The 21347-nt window shown below is 39.3% G+C and overlaps 1 protein-coding gene across 1 annotated transcript in view; it reads right to left on the bottom strand.

Annotated features, from left to right (window-relative positions):
* SPTBN5 (spectrin beta, non-erythrocytic 5) overlaps positions 1 to 21347 on the bottom strand; it is a gene marked incomplete at its 5' end in the record, with an annotated part of 344281 nt that overhangs the window by 174996 nt on the left and 147938 nt on the right. The window contains 3 exons of the mRNA XM_082275221.1: positions 9695 to 9844; positions 11777 to 11980; positions 18324 to 18503. Of these exons, the coding sequence (XP_082131347.1) occupies positions 9695 to 9844; positions 11777 to 11980; positions 18324 to 18503 (534 nt within the window). The remainder of the gene's footprint in view (positions 1 to 9694; positions 9845 to 11776; positions 11981 to 18323; positions 18504 to 21347) is intronic.

Here is a 21347-nt window from a genome sequence, read left to right as displayed (position 1 = left end):
TAATTTTATATATATATATATATACATATATACATATATATATATATATATATATATGTATATATATGCATATATATATATATATATATATATATATACATACATATATATATATATATATATATATATATATATATATATATATATATATGCATATATATATATATGCATATATATATATATATATATATATATATATATGCATATATATAATATAAAATGTGTTATGTGTTTTGTGCAACGTTTTTTTTTTTTTTTTTGAATTTCCCTCTCTAGTTCCGCTCCCATGCAGCATTGCTGCTGCAGGGAACGGAACTAGGAAGTCCTCCTACCGACAGACGAGCGGCGGAGATCTCACTGGCGGTCACAGCAATGAGAGCTCATCGCTGGATCGCCAGGATAAGGTAAGAGACGCTCCGCTGCGCTGTCTGCATAGCTCTGCCATTCACCCCGAGCGTGACTCGGGGATACCGCTAATAGCAGAAAATTCCTACCCCGAGTCACGCTCGGGGATACCGCTAGCGAGGTTAAAGAAGTCTTATCAAAAAGCTCAAATGAAAATGAAGTAAAAGTTAGTTTTCAACCATAATAATACTCATTATTCTTGCCACCATTAGGATGTTAGGGAGAGTCTTAATAAATATTACTCACTCACATAGGTGTGCACAGGGGGTGTGCCAGGTGTGCCTGGGCACATCCTAATCACTAGGTGCAGTGCTGATTCCCCCTACTGCCCAGGCTTACCCTGTGTTGCGCCCCCCCCCCCCCCTAGCCCGCAGTGCTGCTGCGGTGGGGGATGTTTCAGGATGCTGAGTGGCGGAAGGGGCTAGCAAATATGTAATTTACCAGTGACTTCCTTTTCTCAATGAACACAGTGAACACACTCACTTACTCACTGTGTTCAGTCATAACAGAATCACAGTAAACTGTGTTTACTATGCTATGCAGTTTGTGAATAAATAGGAAGCCGCTTAGCACAGAGCACTTCCCATTCATTTACTCTCCAGTGCAGCTGAGGCTGCAGATAGAGGCATGTGTGTTTGAGCTTTGGGGTGCACATCCTAATGCAATAGGCTGTGCACACCTATGCTCACTCATGAGTGATAAAACTGTGAAGAAATATAATAAAGAGAGCCCTGAACTAGTATTAGATGATCTAAGTCAAAGTTACTTCCAAGGGGCAGATAGGGGTGACGCCTGTACAAATAGGGACACTTTGAAAAAAAAGCATGTCTAGCCAAAGTTATTGGATTAAGGAGGATGAAACCATTTATTGCACAATGGTTCTATGTTTAATCCTTGTCACTTTGTGTGACTCACCTTAACATTGACAAACTAGTGTGAACGGACTCTTAATTCAGGCATTACATTTCTGACCACATTTATCTGATTAAGAATGGGAAATTCCCAACTCCATTTAGCTGACTTGTAGGGGTTAAATGATCACTTTGGTACCACTTTAGTTTGCTTTATTACCGTGGATCACATACATAATGAACTCAGGGGTGGTCATTTTTCATAATTCCATGCTTAGGCGTGAAATTCGTGGGATATACAGTATATGCTAAGGACCATTTAGGCACTTGATTCAAATGAGGTTTTGTCTAATAAAACGTAACTATGAGCAACTATGCTATGAACAATTTGCCATTCAATAAAATATTTTATATTTCTGTTTGCTACATATACAGTGAAGGAAAAAAGTATTTGATCCCCTGCTGATTTTGTATGTTTGCCCACTAACAAAGAAATGATCAGTCTATACTTTTATTGGTAGGTTTATTTTAACAGTGAGAGACAGAATAACAACAAAAATATCCAGAAAACTGCATTTCAAAAAAGTTATAAATTGATTTGCATTTTATTAAGTGAAAAAACTCTTAGTACTTGGTGGCAAAACCCTTGTTGGCAATCACAGAGGTGAGACGTTTCTTGTAGCTGGCCACCAGGTTTGCACACATCTGAGGAGGGATTTTGTCCAACTCCTCTTTTTAGATCCTCTCCAAGTCGAACCTTCAGCTCCCTCCACATATTTTCTATAGGATTAAGGTCTAGAGACTGGCTAGGCCACTCCAGGACTTTAATGTGCTTCTTCTTGAGCCACTCCTTTGTTGCCTTGGGCGTGTGTTTTGGGTCGTTGTCAAGCAGGAATACACATCCATGACCCATTTTCAATGCCCTGGCTGAGGGAAGGAGGTTCTCACCCAAGATTTTACGGTACATGGCCCCGTCCATCCTCCCTTTGATGCGGTGAAGTTGTTCAGTTCCCTTAGCAGAAAAACACCCCTAAAGCATAATGTTTCCACCTCCATGTTTGACGGTAGGGATGGTTTTCTTGGGGTCATAGGCAGCATTCCTCTCCCTCCAAACACTGCGAGTTGAGTTGATGCCAAAGAGCCCGATTTTGTTCTCATCTGACCACAACACTTTCACCCAGTTCTCCTCTGAATCATTCAGATGCTCATTACCGAACTTCAAATGGGCCTGTACATGTGCTTTCGTGAGCAGGGGGACCTTGTAGGCGCTGCAGGATTTCAGTCCTTCGCTGCGTAATATGTTACCTATTTGTTTTCTTGGTGACTATGGTCCCAGTTGCCTTGAGATCATTGACAAGATTCTTCCATGTAGTTCTAGGCTGATTCCTCACCATTTTCATGATCATTGAAACTCCATGAGGTGAGATCTTGCATGGAGCCCCAGCCTGAGGTAGATTGACAGTTATTTTGTGTTTTTTTCCATTTGAGAATAATCGCGCCAACTGTTGTCACCCTCCCACCAAGCTGCTTGATGATCATCTTGTAGCCCATTCCAGCCTTTGTGTAGGTCTACAATCTTGTCCCTGACATCCTTGGACAGCTCTTTAGTCTTGGCCATGGTGAAGAGATTGGAATCTGATTAATTAATTGCTTCTGTGGACAGGTGTCTTTTATACAAGTAACAAGCTGAGATTAGGAGCGATCTCTGTAGGAGAGTGCTCCTAATCTCAGCTCATTACCTATATAGACAACACCGGGGAGCCAGGAAACTTGCTGATTGATAGGGGATCAAATACTTATTTAACTAATTAAAATAAAAATCAATTTATAACTTTTGAAATGCGTTTTTCTGGATATTTATGTTGTTATTCTGTCTCTTACTATTAAAATAAATCTACCATTAAAATTTACAGGCTGATCATTTCTTTGTCAGTGGGCAAACATACAAAATCAGCAGGGAATCAAATACTTTTTTCCCTCACCGCATGACGTTCTGCCTGTGTACCGAACGATCAGCAGGTGCTGGTGGACATCGGGTCTGTGGGATCCGCTGATCAGCTCCCGCTATGTAGAATCATTACAGCGGTTGCGAACTTCCGGCGGCATGCACTTGCGCCCAATACCTGGAAGTCCAGAATCACCTATATATAGGTGATACTGTGCAGTAAAATTGCTATAGGGCGGTCAGCAAGTATCAACTACTGACTACTTGTCATGTGGTTTTAAGATTTTAGCAATAAAAATGTATTTTAAATTATTCTATAAAGACCCACCCTCGTGCAGTAGTTACAGGTCTATTTCTTATTTGAATACTGGCCTCAAAATATTAATCAAAATATTGGCCACGCGTTTAGCTATCCAACTCCAACATTTAGTCCACCTGGACCAGGTGGGTTTTATTCCTTTCCGAGAAGCCGGGGACAACACGACCAAGGTGTTAAACTTAATTCATCTTGCGAACATGACTCATACACCCTGTGTCTTTCTCAGCACTGATGTAGAGAAGGCCTTTAATCATGTAAACTGGCGATTTGTGTTCTCAGTATTGCGTCATATAGGTCTGGGGGAAAATATGATACACTGGATCTCTCAGACATACTCCAAACCTGCAGCCCAGGTAAAGAGTAATGGGATTCTATCAGATCCCTTTCTAATAACTAATGGGACACGGCAGGGATGCCCCTTATCCCCCCTGCTATTTGCACTTTCTCTAGAACCCTTCTTATGTAAAATTTGCCTTAACCCTGACATCAGAGGACTGAGTGTGGGAGACACCCAATGTAAAGTATCAGCATATGCAGACAACCTTCTTTTTTCCTTGCCTAATCCACTAATATCCATCCCAAACTTACTTTATGAGTTTGAGCTCTATGGCCGGTACTCCAATCTAAAAATTAATTTCAACAAATCTGCGGCCATGGGAGTTATGATTCCATCTGCGTTTCTACAACACTTAGACTCTAGCCTCCCATTTAAATGGATGGACACGGTCCTCAAGTAACTGGGAGCACTTATACCCCCCGATCTAAGCAAAACATACAAGCTTAACTTCCCCCCTTTATTGCTTCAGATTCATTCAGATTCGTAAACTTCTAGAGACCTGGCACCAGGGACTTCATTCTTGGTTCGGGAGGTGCAATCTTATAAAAATGTGCATACTCACCAAACTCCTTTATTTATTCCAAGCATTGCCAATTAAAATACCGTCTACATTTTTAAAGCAAGCACACTCACTGTTCACAAACTTCGTATGGGCAAATAAAAGCCCACGTGTTCTACGCACCCAACTCACACTACTTAAAACACATTGTGGCTCGACTCTTCCAGATATACTAAAATATTACCAAGCAACACATCTCAGCAGGTTCATAGACTGGAGAAGACACTATCAAAATAAGCTTTGGGCACAAATCCAACAAACCCAATCTGATGCACTGTTATGTGGAGCACCATGGTGCTATGGCTCTCTACCACGTACCCTTAAAACAAATCCCACCATGGAAACCACAATACGCATAGTCTCGACCCTTTTGACACAGCCGTCTATATCCACAGTAGACTCTCCCCTGTTCCCGACCCTGGGCAACTCGGCCTTTTCTCCTGAATTACAGGACCAGTTATTCAAGTCGTTGAGAGACCAGGGACGTTTCCAAGCCTCCCATTTTTTGGTTGAGGCTCAGTGGCCTACACTTGACAAATTGACAGATGTTCAGGGTCCCTTCAGGCTCACTTTTTGGAAAGCCATTCAAATCCATCACTACTTACACTCACTACCAAACCCCGGGGTTTACAACCGGAATCTTACGATCTTCGAGGAATACTGTTTGACTGGGTGAAGGAACCCTACTGCGATCTCTGTCCAAAGCCTACAACCTACTGATAGTCCAACCTGAGGGTCGCCGCCTGCCCTGCTTGGAGAGGTGGTAGATGGACCTGATCTGTACAGTTACACCAAAACAGGAACAAAATATATATATATATATATATATATATACACTTTCGCTGAAGACATCCTCCTGCACGAAGATTCAGGAGACCAATTATAAAGTCCTCACAAGATGGTATCGGGTTCCCTATTTACTCCATAAATTTTACCCAAACACTACAGACCGCTGTTGGAGGTGTCAGGGGGAGCGGAGAACAATTATTGTACATTTTCTGGTCATGCCAGAAACTCTCCCGCTTTTGGGATGAAGTCAGAAAACTTGCTAAAGGGTTCACTGATTATGAGATCCCAGACGATCCGGCTTTCTTCCTGCTTCATGTATCAAAAATACCAGTACGAAAATTTAAAAAAATCAATACTATACCATATCCTGAATGCCGCCAAATCTTGCATTCCAATGTATTGGAAGAAACAATCCCCCCCCCCGACCATTAGCGACTGTATACACAAAATTGAAGAAATTAACAAAATGACGGCTCAACATAACAGGCAAAAGTGTGACAAAATCTGGGGGTTGTAGAATATGTTTCTTTTCTCTGATAGCGGGCAAAACCTGCTGTACCCTTCTATGCATAGTACCTAGTATATGCAAACATCTGGAGGAAATTCATGAACCTAACCGTTCTATGCACATACCTATCCCCCCCCCTTTCCCCTCTTTCTTGTATAACCTCTGACCTTATATCTTTTTTTTTTCCTTCCTATTTCTTTTAGCCTTCATATTTTAAAATTCAAAGAGGAGGGATGAAGCGGCTAGTGATGCTTTACATACAGCCAACTCTAATTTTGCTTATCCTATCAGTGAAAATACAAAACCGTCCACGAGACTATTACTTTAGGTAGACAATAAAGAAAATCCATGATGTATAGGTGTCCTTTTATGAAATGGAGAAGAGCAGTGATCCTGCTGATCGCAGCTTATTTCCGATCATTATCAGTTTATGAAACAGAAATGATCGGGGGAGAATATGTTCTCCGCTGATTATCTCTTCACACGAGAATCTGTCATTGCCTGACACAGAAACAGCCAGGTTATGAAGCTGCGATCTCCGCACTTCACTGGTGATCTGGGCCAGAATTCACATTCCCGGATTCACCAGCCTGGAGATTGTGAAGCGGGGAGTGAAGACCAAATCGGGGGAGAACTGAGGGGGAAGAAGGAAGATTATTGACATCCTTCTTCCTCGTTCAGACCCCCCAACACAGTAATCATGTCCCCGTGCCATATTTATGTATATATATACATGTATATATATATATTCACACATACATGTAGATATATATTTAATGTGTATATATATAAAATGTATGCGTGTGTGTATTCAGTGTATATATATATATATATATATATATATATATATATATATATATATATATATATATATATTTATGTAAGGGGACTATTATTTATTAACATTAGTGGGGATTGTGTATTCAGCAGTGATAATCTATCACTGCTTATTAAAAGAGCGCCAGTGATTTTCATAGTACAGTAATCTCGCTTTGTCTAACGAGATTACAGGCGCCCTATTCACTTGTATAGAGATCTCGGCCGTTCGCCAAGGAAACACTTCTCCTCTGATCACCCTGGGAGAACTGAAGTTCTCCGCTTCATAAAAAGGGTGCCAGAGGAGATAATTTTTCCCGGAGAACTGCAGAGAAGCGAACAGAGAAAAAAATTCACCCTTTCATAAACGTACACCATAATACAAATTAGCAATATGTAAATATCTTTGTACACCTCTTTTTGCTGTACTGTTTATTTGATCTATCTGTACATGCCTGCTCATCCTTCTCTGAATAAATAAAATATTTAAAAAAAAAAAAATATTCTATATATGCTTTATTTACAGTTATGACAATTGCAAAGTCCCTAAAGTCCCTTGTAAAAATATTGTAATTGTAATCTGCTAATATAATTTGGGATGTAGTGTTTAGCTCTATTTCCAGTACAATATAGTTATTTTTTATAAGTTCAACAGTTAATGGGGGGGTTGTCAGGTGCACTAAAAAGCAGCATGCCCATATATACAGTATCTTTTTTCAGCTTGACCATACATTTTTACTGGAGCTGGCTTTTCGACCCATGTAGATACTAATGAGAACTATTTCATACAAAACACACATATATTAATTTCCATTCTCAATAAAAAGGTCAACTTGCAACCTTAACCTACATAAGTCTTAATGTGAACAGTCTGGATATTTCCCTTTATGAGAAAGCTATAAAAATTGCAAAAGACAAAGCCAAAAGAAAAGACATCATTTATTGAGTCCATTAGAAAAGCAGGTGGTTTATTGCTATTTTATACTGTAATGGAATTTTTGAGGTGACAGGTACAAGTCCAGTGCCCAAACCAAGTCTCTTGCCTCGATTTTCCGACTGTGTGTGCCAGTCGCCACAAATGTAAAATAAAAAAAAATAAAAAACCTACAAAGAGGATGAAGTCGGAATTGTATCCCTCAGGTCTATCCCTAAATCCTAACAGCAGAGTGCACATGTTATGAAAAGGCAGCACATGAGTTGTTCCCGGCTTCACGGTGTCTGTTTTACCAGCCAGCAGACACAACAAAAGACAGAAGATGCCAAATCCCAAAAATAGAAAGGGGCTAGAGCTGATTTAAAACGACACCGCTTGTGCAATTGCTCATGTAAAGATTCAGCTCCATCTGACCTATCAACAGGACAATATTCTGTGACACTTTTACACAACTGGTGCAGAGATGCATGCATGAACAAGAGCCTGAAATAAGATACAAGATGGCATTTGTGTCAGGTGACACATATCATAAGGGCCGAGGGTATACTTCTGCCTTAATGCTACTCTCTAAAGGGACAGCTTTTATGTTGTATTGAAACTGGAGAATACAAACTAAACATACAAGGAGAAAAATGCATAGGCAGGGGTTGTCTTCAGTGAAATATATACCCAAATATTCACGAGATAGTGAATCCAGAGACGCAGGATGAAGTTATATGCAAGTTCCATATTTTCCTTTAAAACTCAAGCTTGGACCTACAGCTGCAAACCATCCTAAAGTAGGCTAGCTTCAGATATATTTTCATGTTAAGTGCATGCAAACTATGTAATGTGTGATAAAAAAAGCACAGGTATTTTTTTTACCTTTTAGGGTGCGGTCCGCTCGGCAGACTCTGCTTTGCTCAACGGGGATCGATCCGCTGATCCCCATTGAGCAGGCGGATGACAGGTCCCTCTCTGCTCACTGTGCTGAGACAGACCTGCCAGAGCCCCGCTCTCCTCTATGGGGAGATCAGATGAAAATGGACCGCCTGTCCGTTTTTATCCGGTCCCTTCCAATCTAATCCTCCGAACGGATGGAAAATAGGGTTATCATCCATCTGGATATGGTGGACAGGATCAGATTGGATAGTGGCGGGTGTCAACAGACATGTCAACGCTGACATCTACCGCTCCGTAGGGGTGAATGGAGAGTCCGATCTGGTCCGCCTGAAAAAACGGACAGACGGACCTGGTTGGAAAAGCCCATGTAAAAGGGCCCTTAGAGATCACAAAATAATTATGAACATATTTTGGCAAAACAGAAGTTGCCAGGCTATATTTGAAAATCTATGAGGTAGGTTGTCTAGACACTACTTCTCCTAGATTATGGACAAACACCCTATAGCACTTAGGCTACAAAGCCTTTGAGTAATCTCTCCCCACTCAACTCTATTACCCTGGATATGTAAAAAGTAATGTGATGTCATTGATCCCCTATACAATGTTGCATTGCCGACAGCTATTACTCGTTATGTACTATTAAGTGAAACCATACATAATGCGCTATGTGATGAAATGTGCAATGTAATTGGCTTATACCTGATCATAGAAATGGTACCTTCTAGTCATTTGATCTGATTTTTTTGTGTATTGATAAATAGTGTCTGGGACAAACTTTGCCTCAATTGGAACCCAGACAATTAGCTTTTACATTTTTATTTTCTAAGCTGTGTGGAAAAAATTAAAGCTAGAAGTTAATTGGCTGCTGTAGGCAACAGGCACAGTTCAAGTGGAAACAAACACATCGATTTTAACTGTTTCCAAAAACAGTTCCATTCAAGGCATGCCATAAATAATAACTGTTACAGTTGCTGGTGCGCTCACCTGAAATGTCAAGCCACCAATTGGCTGGTGTCATAACTGATCATATGTGCAGCACCGAGGCAACTGCAGGATCAAACAAAGGCTAAGATGGCACCTTCCTTGACTGTAAAGGATAGGAGGGTTTAGTTCCGCTTTAAGAAAGACACTTCTTATTAAGTTGCCCCAATGTTTCTCATGCTTAGTTTTACCAGTTGCTTACTGATAAAAAAGTACATTATAATATAATAAACACAGAATTACTGCTGACATAATTCTCCTAAAATTTCTTCTGCTGTCTGAATAAGGCCTCACTTTAGTAGCTCACTGACCTGTTAGATAAGCCCCTACTTACTTTAAGAAGCTGTATGTAGCTACGGCTTGCTTACCTCCTGTGCATTCAGGATCTTCTCCATGTTCCCAATGTCTCTGTAGAAAACTTGTTCTTGGTGTACTTGCTCCAGCAACTTTCTCTTCAGTTCCCATTGCTGATAAAGTTTATTATTTTCTTCTACAAGAGCTTGAAGTTTGTCATTGATCTAAAAAAAACAAGCAAGAATCGATATGTTTGTTGTAGCTAGATTTATCATAGTTTTACTTTTAGGGTTGATAATAAACTTTAAAAAAAATGCTAACAGATATAGTTTTTTGGCAGAAAAGATTTTGTATATCTCTTCTACCAAACAAATTGTTTCCACCTCTGCTAACATTTTTTTTAAATGTGTACACTGATAGGACAATGCAATGTATACTTTCTGCATCTGTAATTTGCCAAGTATAGAAGCTAGGTGCCAGAATAATGTACAGTAACTCCAGTACACAGGAATGAAGTTACACCATCAGTGGCCATTCAATGGCTAAAAAAAAAAAAAAAAGAGGATTCCAGATCAGCAGAAGGGTCTAAGAAAATGGCAGTGGTCCCAATGAAGCTAGAAGGGGTAAATGTAAACCTTATATCTGGAGGAGATAAAACTAAACCAAAGGTGAATTTGCTGTGCATACCAGCACATTATGACAATGGCGTTGAGTTACTAAAGACAAAGAGACTGTGCATTTCAGTTACGGGTGGGTCAATTTTAAAGCAAAACTAAGGTCTTTTTGTACCCAGGGAGCCATTGACTTTGATTTACTAAAGGTGAATAAACTGCAATTTGCAAGTGCAATTGCTCCAGAGCTTAGTAAAAGAGGGGGACCTCTGCTGAATTTTATCACCCAATCCTGTGCTAGCAAAAATGCTGTTTTTTTTTTCCTTGCATGTGATTAGATATTTTTTGCAAAGTGAAGTGTCACCTCATTTTCTAAGCTCTGGAGCAACTGCACTTGCAAATTGAAGTCTATTCGTCTTTGGTAAATCAACCTCAAAGATCCCTCAGGTACAAAAAGACTTTAGTTTTGCTTTAAAGTTGACTCTTCCGTAACTGTATAAGTCTGCATGAAAAAATTCCACACTGTAATACACAGCAGCAATTCTCAAACAGGTTTGCATGGAACCCTGGGGATCTTTCAGAGTTTGCTAGTGGTTCCTTGAGCTGTAACTGATTGGCTTTCCATTTGATGGTGCCTGAATAGGTCCAGGACCAATACCATCTGGCAGAGTCAGTGGCATGACTCCAATGATCTTTTTGTCTAACTGTAAGGGTGCAATTTTCTATTTTTTGCATACGTCCGTACGCTGCCCTCTTATTTGTGATAGCACCGTTTCTATGCAGAGCGATTTTCCCCTATCACATCTGAGCAGCCCATGTGACTATATAAGTCACACATGTGGGTGTATACATACAGTAGTTGTAAATGAAAGCCCACTCCCTCCTTCCTCCTCCATGCCCACTAACCAGCTAAACACAATGGGGGTGGGATAATACATGTACTGTAGATTGGTAGAGGCTTCACCTCCCTTATTTTAAGACACAGGCTGGAGGGGCGTGACACAGCCTGCGACTGGCAGAAATCCACCCATACCATGTTATTTCCACGAAATAATAAAGATTTGATTTCAAATATATATTTGTATGACAATTTAAAACAGTTTATTGATATTACTTATTTAATTTTTTTTTATTTATTCTTGTGGCCAGCAGCAAGCTGCCCCTGCCACTGTTTCCCTGCAGACAGGCTGGGAAAGATCAGGGTCATGTGAAAGCTTTATATCAATTAGGAAAGGGTACTTTTTTTTTTAATTAAAAAAACTACAGTGCCATCATCCACATACAGAAATACAAGGGACAATATAAACTAAACAGTGTGTGTGTTTAGTATCGCTTTATGTTGAGCTGTATTAGCACTTCAGTAATTAAGGTGCTAGGGTGATGAAAATATTGTCTATTGCTTGCTACTTATTATTACTTTTTAGTATTAACAAACTTACAATTCAGCTATCGTTTACTGCCATAAGCATAGACAGATATAACTTCTGTTAACATCTGAAATGCAGCTTTTTTACAATGCTAGAAAAAGATAGCAATGAATTTTACCTGTATGGAAGGGATTTTGCCCTCTTGGAGAAGGGATTGGCCGATGGACACTGTCTTGTTGTAGGTCTCCTGATGAGCATCTATATTTTGCTTCAGATCTTGGTGGGCTTTCAGCCTTTCACTACTAGCCAAAACACCACGTATGGTCTCTTCGGCCTGCATCTCTCGGGTTATCTCTGCTGCCCAGGAGAAGTAGTCACGTACCTAAACACAGAAAAACAACTATATTATATGTAACTTAACCAGATTAAAAACCTTCTAATCAATTTTTATAATGGGACATTGATATGGACTTCACATATCATAGTCAATAAAGCTGTATTTAGTTAAAACATGTAGTACTCCATTGCTTCCAGACTTTAGATCACTTCAGGTCTTATCAATTAAACGTACGAGGTTTCTATGAGTTGCTGCTTTTAGCACATTGATTTGGGCCCTACCAAATTAGACGGATGGATTAAAGAAAGCCTGTACAGTAAGAATATGACTGCTACCATAACTGACCATATGCTGATCCAATAGCCTATCTACTTTCTAATTTTTTGTGAGTTTACATGAGGTAAGTACAGAAACATGAAGATTTCTGAATTTACTCAAACTTCTCTTGCTAAATACTTGTTCTAGTTCAGTGACTCCAAGTCCTGAAGCTAAAGACATCCAGACACTAGTATTCTAAAGTCAGCTATACATGGATCAAAATTTTGACTTTTTTCTAAGTTGATCTACAAATTGACTTCTGTACAACCTCCCTGTTGGAAAATTTCCCCTTGAATTTTGAAAAATGAGTGTAAGGGAAGTTTTCCTGCTGTCAGAATACTATAGCACAGCGGGGAGGATTCCCCCATCCACCTCGAGTGTGTGGGTGGGGGAATCAAGTCTTTTTTTTCATTCAACCCACTGGTTGAATGAACAAAAATGATTAATGTATGGGGTGCTTATGTGGAAGTCTGTAATAATTCCATTAAAACTAAATAGGAACCAGATTGTTTGATTTATTTATTTATTTTTTGATTGCAAGATTGCTTTAAATGACATCATTTGCAGATCAAATGTTACCCATTTGATCCAACTATGAGTAAAATAAGTATATAATAAAGTAAATACAATGTAGCAAAATAACAAAGCTACTACTTAATTCATATGGACACTGCAGGCACTGTTCTTTGAGTGTCAGTTTGCACAAGAGCACTAAGATCTCCTGCTGTGGCAGAGAATAAGTTCCACCTGCCAAAATGACAGAGAGGGCTTTCCAATAAATGCAGCCAATTAGCTTCAGGGGAGGAGAAGAATCAAGTTGTACCACACACGTTCAAAGTATTCAAATTCCGTTTAGGACGTGTGATACACCCAAAGTCCACAACTGGTTTAACTCCTTATCAGCCCAAACCACCACCTTCCTTTTCTGACTTTGGGTCAATGACTCAACGTACCCAAACATTGAAGGTGCAGGGCACGTCAATGTAAGGTCTAGCCTCCCTGGTGGTATGATTATGTCAGGAATTACATACCAAAAGCGGTACAATTGTTTTCATGGAAATTTGGCGTTATGTATTATAGGCCTACAATTCTTAGTAATTACTGACTTAAACCTGACCAAAACAAGAGTCTAGTAGACATCCCAGATGTGATAAATTTGAAACACAAACGCGTGAATTATAATCGAATCAATAATATTATTTTATTATTTAATATATAATATATATATTAAAATTATATTATTGATTAGATTATAATTCATGCATTATATATTATATATAGATATATGTGTGTGTATATATATATATATAGATATATATATATAATATATAACGCATGAATTATAATTGAATCAATAATATAATTTTATATATATGTGTGTGTGTGTGCATATATATATATATATATATATATATATATATATATGCATATATATATATATATATGCGCATATATATATATATATATATATATATATATATATATATATATATATATATATATATATATATGCTGCTGCAGGGAACGGAACTAGGAAGTGATCACACCGACGGAGGACGGAGGAGCGGCGGGACTCTCGGCTGGCGATCTCAGCAATGAGAGATCATCACTGGATCGCCAGGATAAGGTAAGAGAACACCGCTGCGCTCTCTGCACATCCACCCCGAGCGTGACTCGGGGTTACCGATCCTGCAATGAAAAAGCCATCCCGAGTCACGCTCGGGATTACCGCCAAGGTGGTTAGACATTAGTCTGACCAGTAGACCATGTCAAGGGCTAAAGACCAATTTGAGATAAAAAAAAAGGGCTAGAGACCTCTTTGTATTGTATGTATGTATTGATGAGAAATGTGTAATCAGAAGTGTTCAACTCTTTTTGAGGGCAAAGCCCATAGCTAGAACACATTGAAGAGACTATTTTATAGGAGATTTAAATATACAGTGCCTTGAAAAAGTATTCATACCCCTTGAAATTTTCTACTTTTTGTCATGTTACAACCAAAAATGTAAATGTATTTATTGAGATTTCATGTGATAGACCAACACAAAGTGGCACATGATTGGGAAGTGGAAGAAAAATGCTAAATGATTTTTAAGTTTTTTTTACAAATAAATGTCTGAAAAGTGTGGCGTGCATTTGTATTCAGCCCCTTCTGAGTCAATCTCTCCAACAAAAACAATACACCTCTCTACTGCGCTTAGAGGTGGGCCCCACAAAGGTATTACTCTAAACTCTTAGTCTTGGCAAATACGGAAAATCGCTACCTTGCTGCCCACTCAAGACTGGGGATCTCTGGATACACTAGAATCAAGAAATAGACAGAGGGCGCACCGTCCTAGTGCATTATCCTCAATAAAAACAGCTTTAATAAATATAAATAATTATACTCACAAACATATGCTTGACAAAGGCACATCGACTCAATATTACTATAACCACTAGAGTCTCGCATAACAGATGTAACGTCCTCAGTTAGACTGGCTGATGCTTTTCGAGGCCTCATCTCTTCCTCAGAGCCACTCCCCCTGAGTTAATACTTGTATAACCACCTTTCGCTACAATTACAGCTGCCAGTCTTTCTGAGTATGTCTCCACCAGCTTTGCACATCTAGAGAATGACATTTTTGCAAATTCTTCTTTGCAAAATAGCTCAAGATTTATCAGATTGGATGGAGAGCATCTGTTAACAGCAATTTTCAAGTCTTGCCACAGATTCTCAATTGGATTTAGGTCTGGACTTTGACTGGGCCATTCTAACACATGAATATGCTTTGATCAATACCAGCCCATTGTAGCTCTGGCTGTATGTTTAGGGTGGTTGTCCTGCTGGAAGGTGAACCTCTGCCCCAGTCTGAAGTCTTTTGCAGAGTCTAACAGGTTTTCTTCGAAGGTTGCCCTGTTTTTGACTCCATCCATCTTCCAATCAACTCTGACCAGCTTCCCTGTCCCTGTTACCGTGGGCCTCTTGGCTGCTTCTCTGAAAAATGCTCTCCTTTGGTTTAGTTTAGGTGGACGTCCATGTCTTGTTAGGTTTGCAGTTGTGCCATACTATTTCCATTTTATGATGATGATGAACAGTGCTCTGTGAGATGTTCAAAGCTTGAGATATTTTTTATAACCTAATCCAGCTTTACACTTCTCCACAACTTTATCCCTGACCTGTCTGGTGTGTTCCTTGGCCTTAATGATGATGTTTGTTCACTAAGGTTCTCTAACAAACCTCTAACAGAATAGCTGTATTTATACTGATATTAAATTACACACAAATGTACTAATTAGGGAACTTCGGAAGGCAATTGGATCCACTTGATTTTAGTTAGGGGTATCAAAGTAAAAGGGGATGAATACAAATGCATGCCACACTTTTCAGATATTGATTTGTAAAAAATTTTGAAAAACATTTATCATTTTCCTTTCACAATCATGTGCCACTTTGTGTAGGTCTAGCACATAAAATCCCAATAAAATACATTTATATTTTTGGTAACGTGACAAAATGTGGAAAATTTTAGGGGTATGATCACTTTTTTAAGGCACTGTAAATAGGCCCTCACACCAGCCTGGGCTGCTGTGGTGTGTTTACCACACATGCGTTTCTTTTCAATGGGCTGTCTAACTCACAATAACATACCAAAAACTGCACATACTGCATTTATGGTAGCACAAGACACCGCAACACACAGCAGTGTGCTAATGTGTGTTACTGTGTGCTTAGAGGGTGCATTGGGGTGCAATTTAAATAAAATGGCACTGCATTGCACCAAAGTGCTTTGGTTTGCATTTTTTTATGCATTGCATTGATGTATTTTCTTTTTTTTCACAGCAAGAACCAAAATATATATTCCTTAAAGTATCATTAAACCAGACTACAAAAATTCCCATTATATATGATTAGTTTTGTGTAGAGTAAAATATACCTGGTTGTTCCTGCTTTCAGCTCTCCCTCCCATCTTCTCTGTGTCCCCACTGCAGGTTGATATTTTGTTTACCAGCTGGTGTTCTGTACTGCGCATGCTCAGTTCTAAGCTCTTCATTTCCTCCTTTTTCTTATCTTTGTAGCCCATGTGACTATAGATTCACACATGTGGGCGTATACAGAGTGGTAATTGACACTCAACCTTCCCTCACTCCTCCATGTCCTCCTATTGCTAAACACTATGGTGGCAGGATATAGTATTCTGTATGCTGATGAATTGCATTCGCTCAAAACAAAAACTAGAAACTCACAAAAAAGCCTAGTTTTAATATAAATCAATATTAAATTAACATATGTAATTGCTTATGCTTGTAAAGTACAAAAAGAGCCTTGGGTGCAGATGCTGTCTGAGCAAAGTAAAAGCTAATGCCATTAATTGTTGACACCATATTATTGCCCCAAATATACACAGTTGATGTTGAATGAAAGTTTATTGGTAGCTAAAAAAAAAAACTGTTTCTATACTTATAATTAATTTTATTTGCTTTTCTAAAACTTTTTTTTTTAGTCATGTGACTGGCATAGCACCTGTTTGGGCTGTGCAGACAAACTGTAGTAATAGAAACCCAGCAGGAATAAGGTATTTAAATGATATATATATATATATATATATATATCTACTGTATATATATATATATATATATATATATATATATATATATATATGATTTATGTGAACGAATTATGGCAATTAACACATTTCCATGTAGTATCACTTTAATGCAAGTCAAATCACATTATAACATTTTGCAATATGTTGTGCTGTGTTTTAACGCAACACGTTATATTTTCATATGAACTGGGCCAGTTGGAAACAATGGATTTTGGAATGTCAGTGTGCTGGGCTTGCATTGAGCAATGCATCTCCACCAGGATAATGTAAATGGGCACTGAGGTTATTTTTCCAATCTCTTTATCCACCTTGGCTTTGGGCTTTCGCCTTCTAAACAGTGTATAGAGTTCTTGTGATTCCACCATTCTCCTCACTTAAACTGTAATGTTACAATCATTACATAAACATGAACAAGTGGTGCTTAAATGGCATATGATCAGGGTCCATTTATTATGTGTGCCTTGTTGTGGACCTTGAGTTGATAATTGTCGAAAGAAGTGTATATGCATGTACATACAGTATCTGCATTACATTCTTTGTTAAAACTCCATTAAAAATCACTGAACAAGGGGAAAAAGTGCATTAAAAAAAAAATTGTGCTTACTTGATCGATGACCTCTATGAAATGTATTGTAACTGCAATAACTTTTACCCAACAGATTACATTTGCTATCTATAACCCCTCATGGTACCAAGATTGCCCAGCGTACGGGACAGGATGCCCAGATACATGTACAGACAGAAAGCTGCTATCACTACTTACTACCTGTAGTCTGTAGTCTCTTCCCCCCTTTTTTTTTTTTAAACATGATGGAAGTGCTAGAGGAGAAAAGCACCTATGCATGGTCTTCAGCATATAATAAACTGCTTTTATTTCTAAAAACCCAGTCTTTGTAAAGCAAAACTTAGCTTGTGTTACTCATTTAAAGGGTTACAAGAGAGACAGCTGTCTAATGTTCATATAAGGAGGATTGGTCACAGCTCCACAGCTCAGTTCCAGATTATATTTATCTATGATTCACAGCCAGCTAGTGTTCCCCTTCAGTCTACACGTGATTCTCATATTGAAACCCTTACCAACTGCAAAGTTAAATAGACAATGATAACACTATCACTTGACAAGGAGAAGTCTCCACTTCAAAGATGGACATATCATGCCTTAGGATCCATAGCAAATAATAGTCCCCTGTACCCTCATCACAGTTTACTATTACCTCTGCAGTTCATAGAAAGCAGCATCTAGACAGAGTGTATTAGGAGAGTTGCAAACCTTCAATACCAACACACTGATGCATGTAGGATTTTGTACATGCTTCAAGTAAAACATTCCTGATACAAATCTGGGTTTCTAACATATTGCTGAGTTATCCAATTGCACCTCAGGTTTACCCTCAGACTGACTGGAACCAGATAATCTGCTGCAATGTTTGGGTTACTAGAGTGTAGTGTACATCTGTTATCCTAAAAAATTATGAACTTACAGCAGCCAAGAAGAAATAGAGTTTACATGCTTGCTCCAGGTCAGTCCTTCTTTTCTCCACCTTGTTCTTGGTCAGCTCCCATCTTTCCACCACCTCCTGCTGCTTTTGCTGTAAAGACTTACTCTGGTCTCTGGAACATCTGGATAGAACGTCATCTGCTGCATCAATGACCTCTTGTAGCTGGAAAACAGAATTCAACACTAAGCACAGTTCCACCTTTGTAAATGGTGACAACTAAAGAAAATCCAATTCCACCTTGTAGAATTCCAAATTGGAAGCAAACAGCTATAACTCATGGTATCCAAATGCAGCACTAGTTTAAAAACACATCTTAATTTAGATCTATAAATTTCAGAATTATTCTTTAAACTCTGGACCATGGTAAGCTAAGGTAATGTCTAATTGATCTTCTGTGTTGCTCATCAGATTTACTGGAGCTCACTTTGTCTGTTCAACATTTTTTTTTAGTTACATAGTAGATAAGCTTGGAAAAAGATACAGGTCCATCCAGTCCAACCTACATGTGTGCGTTAGTGTGTATCAGTTTAAATTTTCTAAGAATATTCATGTATATTATGCCTATTGACGTCTAGATGTTTTTCGGAAATGTGAACACTTCCAGCTGATTCCACAACCTGAGAAAGGGAGTTCTACATTGTTGCTTCTATAAACATAAAGCTGTCATACAGTCCTACAAGTACGAAATTAAATCTGGAGCCACGTCCTGGGCTACGGCAATATCGAAAAGAAGACATTGCCTTTTATTCCTCTCTCCCTCTACTAAGATACTGATGCTATGCTGCACCCACAGCCAGCAGGGGGAGAGCTAAAAACAAGCAAGTCCAAAGACTTCTATACAGGGCGATGAGAATCCTGGGAATTGTAGTCTGAAATGGCAGCCATAAAAATGGGATGAATGGACTCCTTACACTACAGATCTCAATAGCCACTGTGCAGTAGGAGGAGTGGTGAGATGATTTTTATTAAACTTTCTAGGAATGTTCTTCCTCTTGGCACTGAGCGAGTTAGAGAGAGAGCACCTCTGTCTGGATATTCGCCTGCCAAAGGGAGACCATACCGGCAGAGATCCAAGCCTGAGACTGGGAATGAGGACACCCAGGATCAGCACATCACCGCCTACATCACAGCACCTGCACGGCTGCCTCAGGGAAACTGGAGTGTCCATTCACCCTATGCTTCCCACCATTGATCACTGGAGCTTTCAAGGAGAGACTGGGGGGGTGCCTCCTTCTACATCGAGAGGTCACCGGAACATCTGACTATTGCTGATACTGCTAGCAGGGACTGAGCCACTGGGAGCAGGACACCAAATGTACCCAATCCATACCACACTTATTCTAAACGCAGACTGCACCTATCCCAACCCTATACCACATTATATCAAGCCTTTACTGCATCTGAACCACATCTACCTTGCAGCTGTGCCAAGACTATACCATACTTACACTTTTCCCCCTACTGTATGCAGGTTAACTGGGACTGTCGTTAAATTCATCCCCGCTCCTAAAGGACCCCACTGATAGCCATCAGAAAAACATTTAAAAGAACTGCTCCTCTTGTAACAATTATTCTGAAAGTCCCCTGTGTTTCCCTACCCCTTCTGCAACCATCCTCCTATTATTTTGGGCAGTGCATCCCCAGTCAATCTATGACTAGCACTGCCGCCATAAAGGTGCTCTGGCAATATAGTTTGAGCACTTGGTAGATTAAGCTTTACTACCGCTCACTGCTGCACTTGAAATGGCCTTCCTACTGTTTATGCTGATCTGGACGCCAAATGTCATCTTATGCCTTGTCGTCTCTACTGTTTTTTTTTTTTGGATAATAAAGTTTTATTGAAAATTTTACAAGATATATTCAACCAGAACAAGAATGATAAATAATAAAATAAGTAACAAAAAATAATACATCGGCCATAGATGTGTATCAGGGAGAATACATGTTATATTGAAAGAATGTGCTAGTGACATGAGCATCAAGTGGAGTATACCAAACAGGAAGATCCAAACAGTGTGGATAAACAAAGGGCACCCAGTTCCCGAGCGCCCCGACGTTCCACCTATCCCCACACCTTCGTCAGCACAGGTATGTAAGGACAGGGGAGGACTCATCATGGCACCCCACCAAGAAAGCACCCCTGGGTATCCCACACCAGTTCAGGATCTATAGCATATAAACATAACATTAGTTTGCATCCAATTAGTGATGTATAAGGGAAGGAAGTACAATAAACATAAAAAAAGAAAAATAATTCAGGGGGAAAGGAGGAGAAAACAACCTAACAGGGAGATGTGTAAAACAAAACAAATCACTTGAACCAAGTGAACAGATTGCAGGTGCATTTGTGAGGAAAACATGTAGCCTCTTGGGTGCCACTTAAGTGTTGTACAGCGGTGTTGTATTATCTAAACTAATCTCAGAAGAATAGTACATCCAACCTGACCATGTGTCTGTAAACCTTTCTTGTTGATCTTTGATATGGACCATATGGACCCAACATTCAGCTTCCATGATTGAATCAACTTCCCTTTTCCAGTTTAGCAGAGTGGGACATTTGGATTGTTCCCAAAACCTGGGAAATAATGATTTTCACGCATTCAATAAATGAGAAGTTACACTTTTTTGTAGAGTTTTAAGGATGAGGGAACCCCATGGAACATGAAATGCAGACGAGAGAACTCTATAGGTATAAGAGTTGTTCATTTGATGCATGGGGCAATAGCCTCCCAAAATGGTTTAATTTTAGAGAAAGACCACCATAGATGGAGAAATGTGCCTGGATCATCACATCCCCTCCAGCAGCGTGCATCTACCGTCGGGTACATTTGTGCTAGTCGGACAGGAGTCTGATACAATTTGCTGAGGAATTTGTATGACATTTCTTGCATACGGAACTTATGGAGGTAGAGTGAGTAAGTCTGATCAGTCTCTGGATCTGTGGTGGGGTAAAGTCTTGACCAATTTCTCTCACCCACTTTCTAACAAAATAGGGGACAGAGGAAG

This window comes from Pelophylax lessonae, assembly GCF_965119305.1.
Source record: "Pelophylax lessonae genome assembly, chromosome: 13".
NCBI classification, from domain to species: Eukaryota; Metazoa; Chordata; class Amphibia; order Anura; family Ranidae; genus Pelophylax; species Pelophylax lessonae.
The sequence above is the reverse complement of the archived record's forward strand: the minus strand, read 5'-3'. Positions and strand labels throughout refer to the sequence as shown.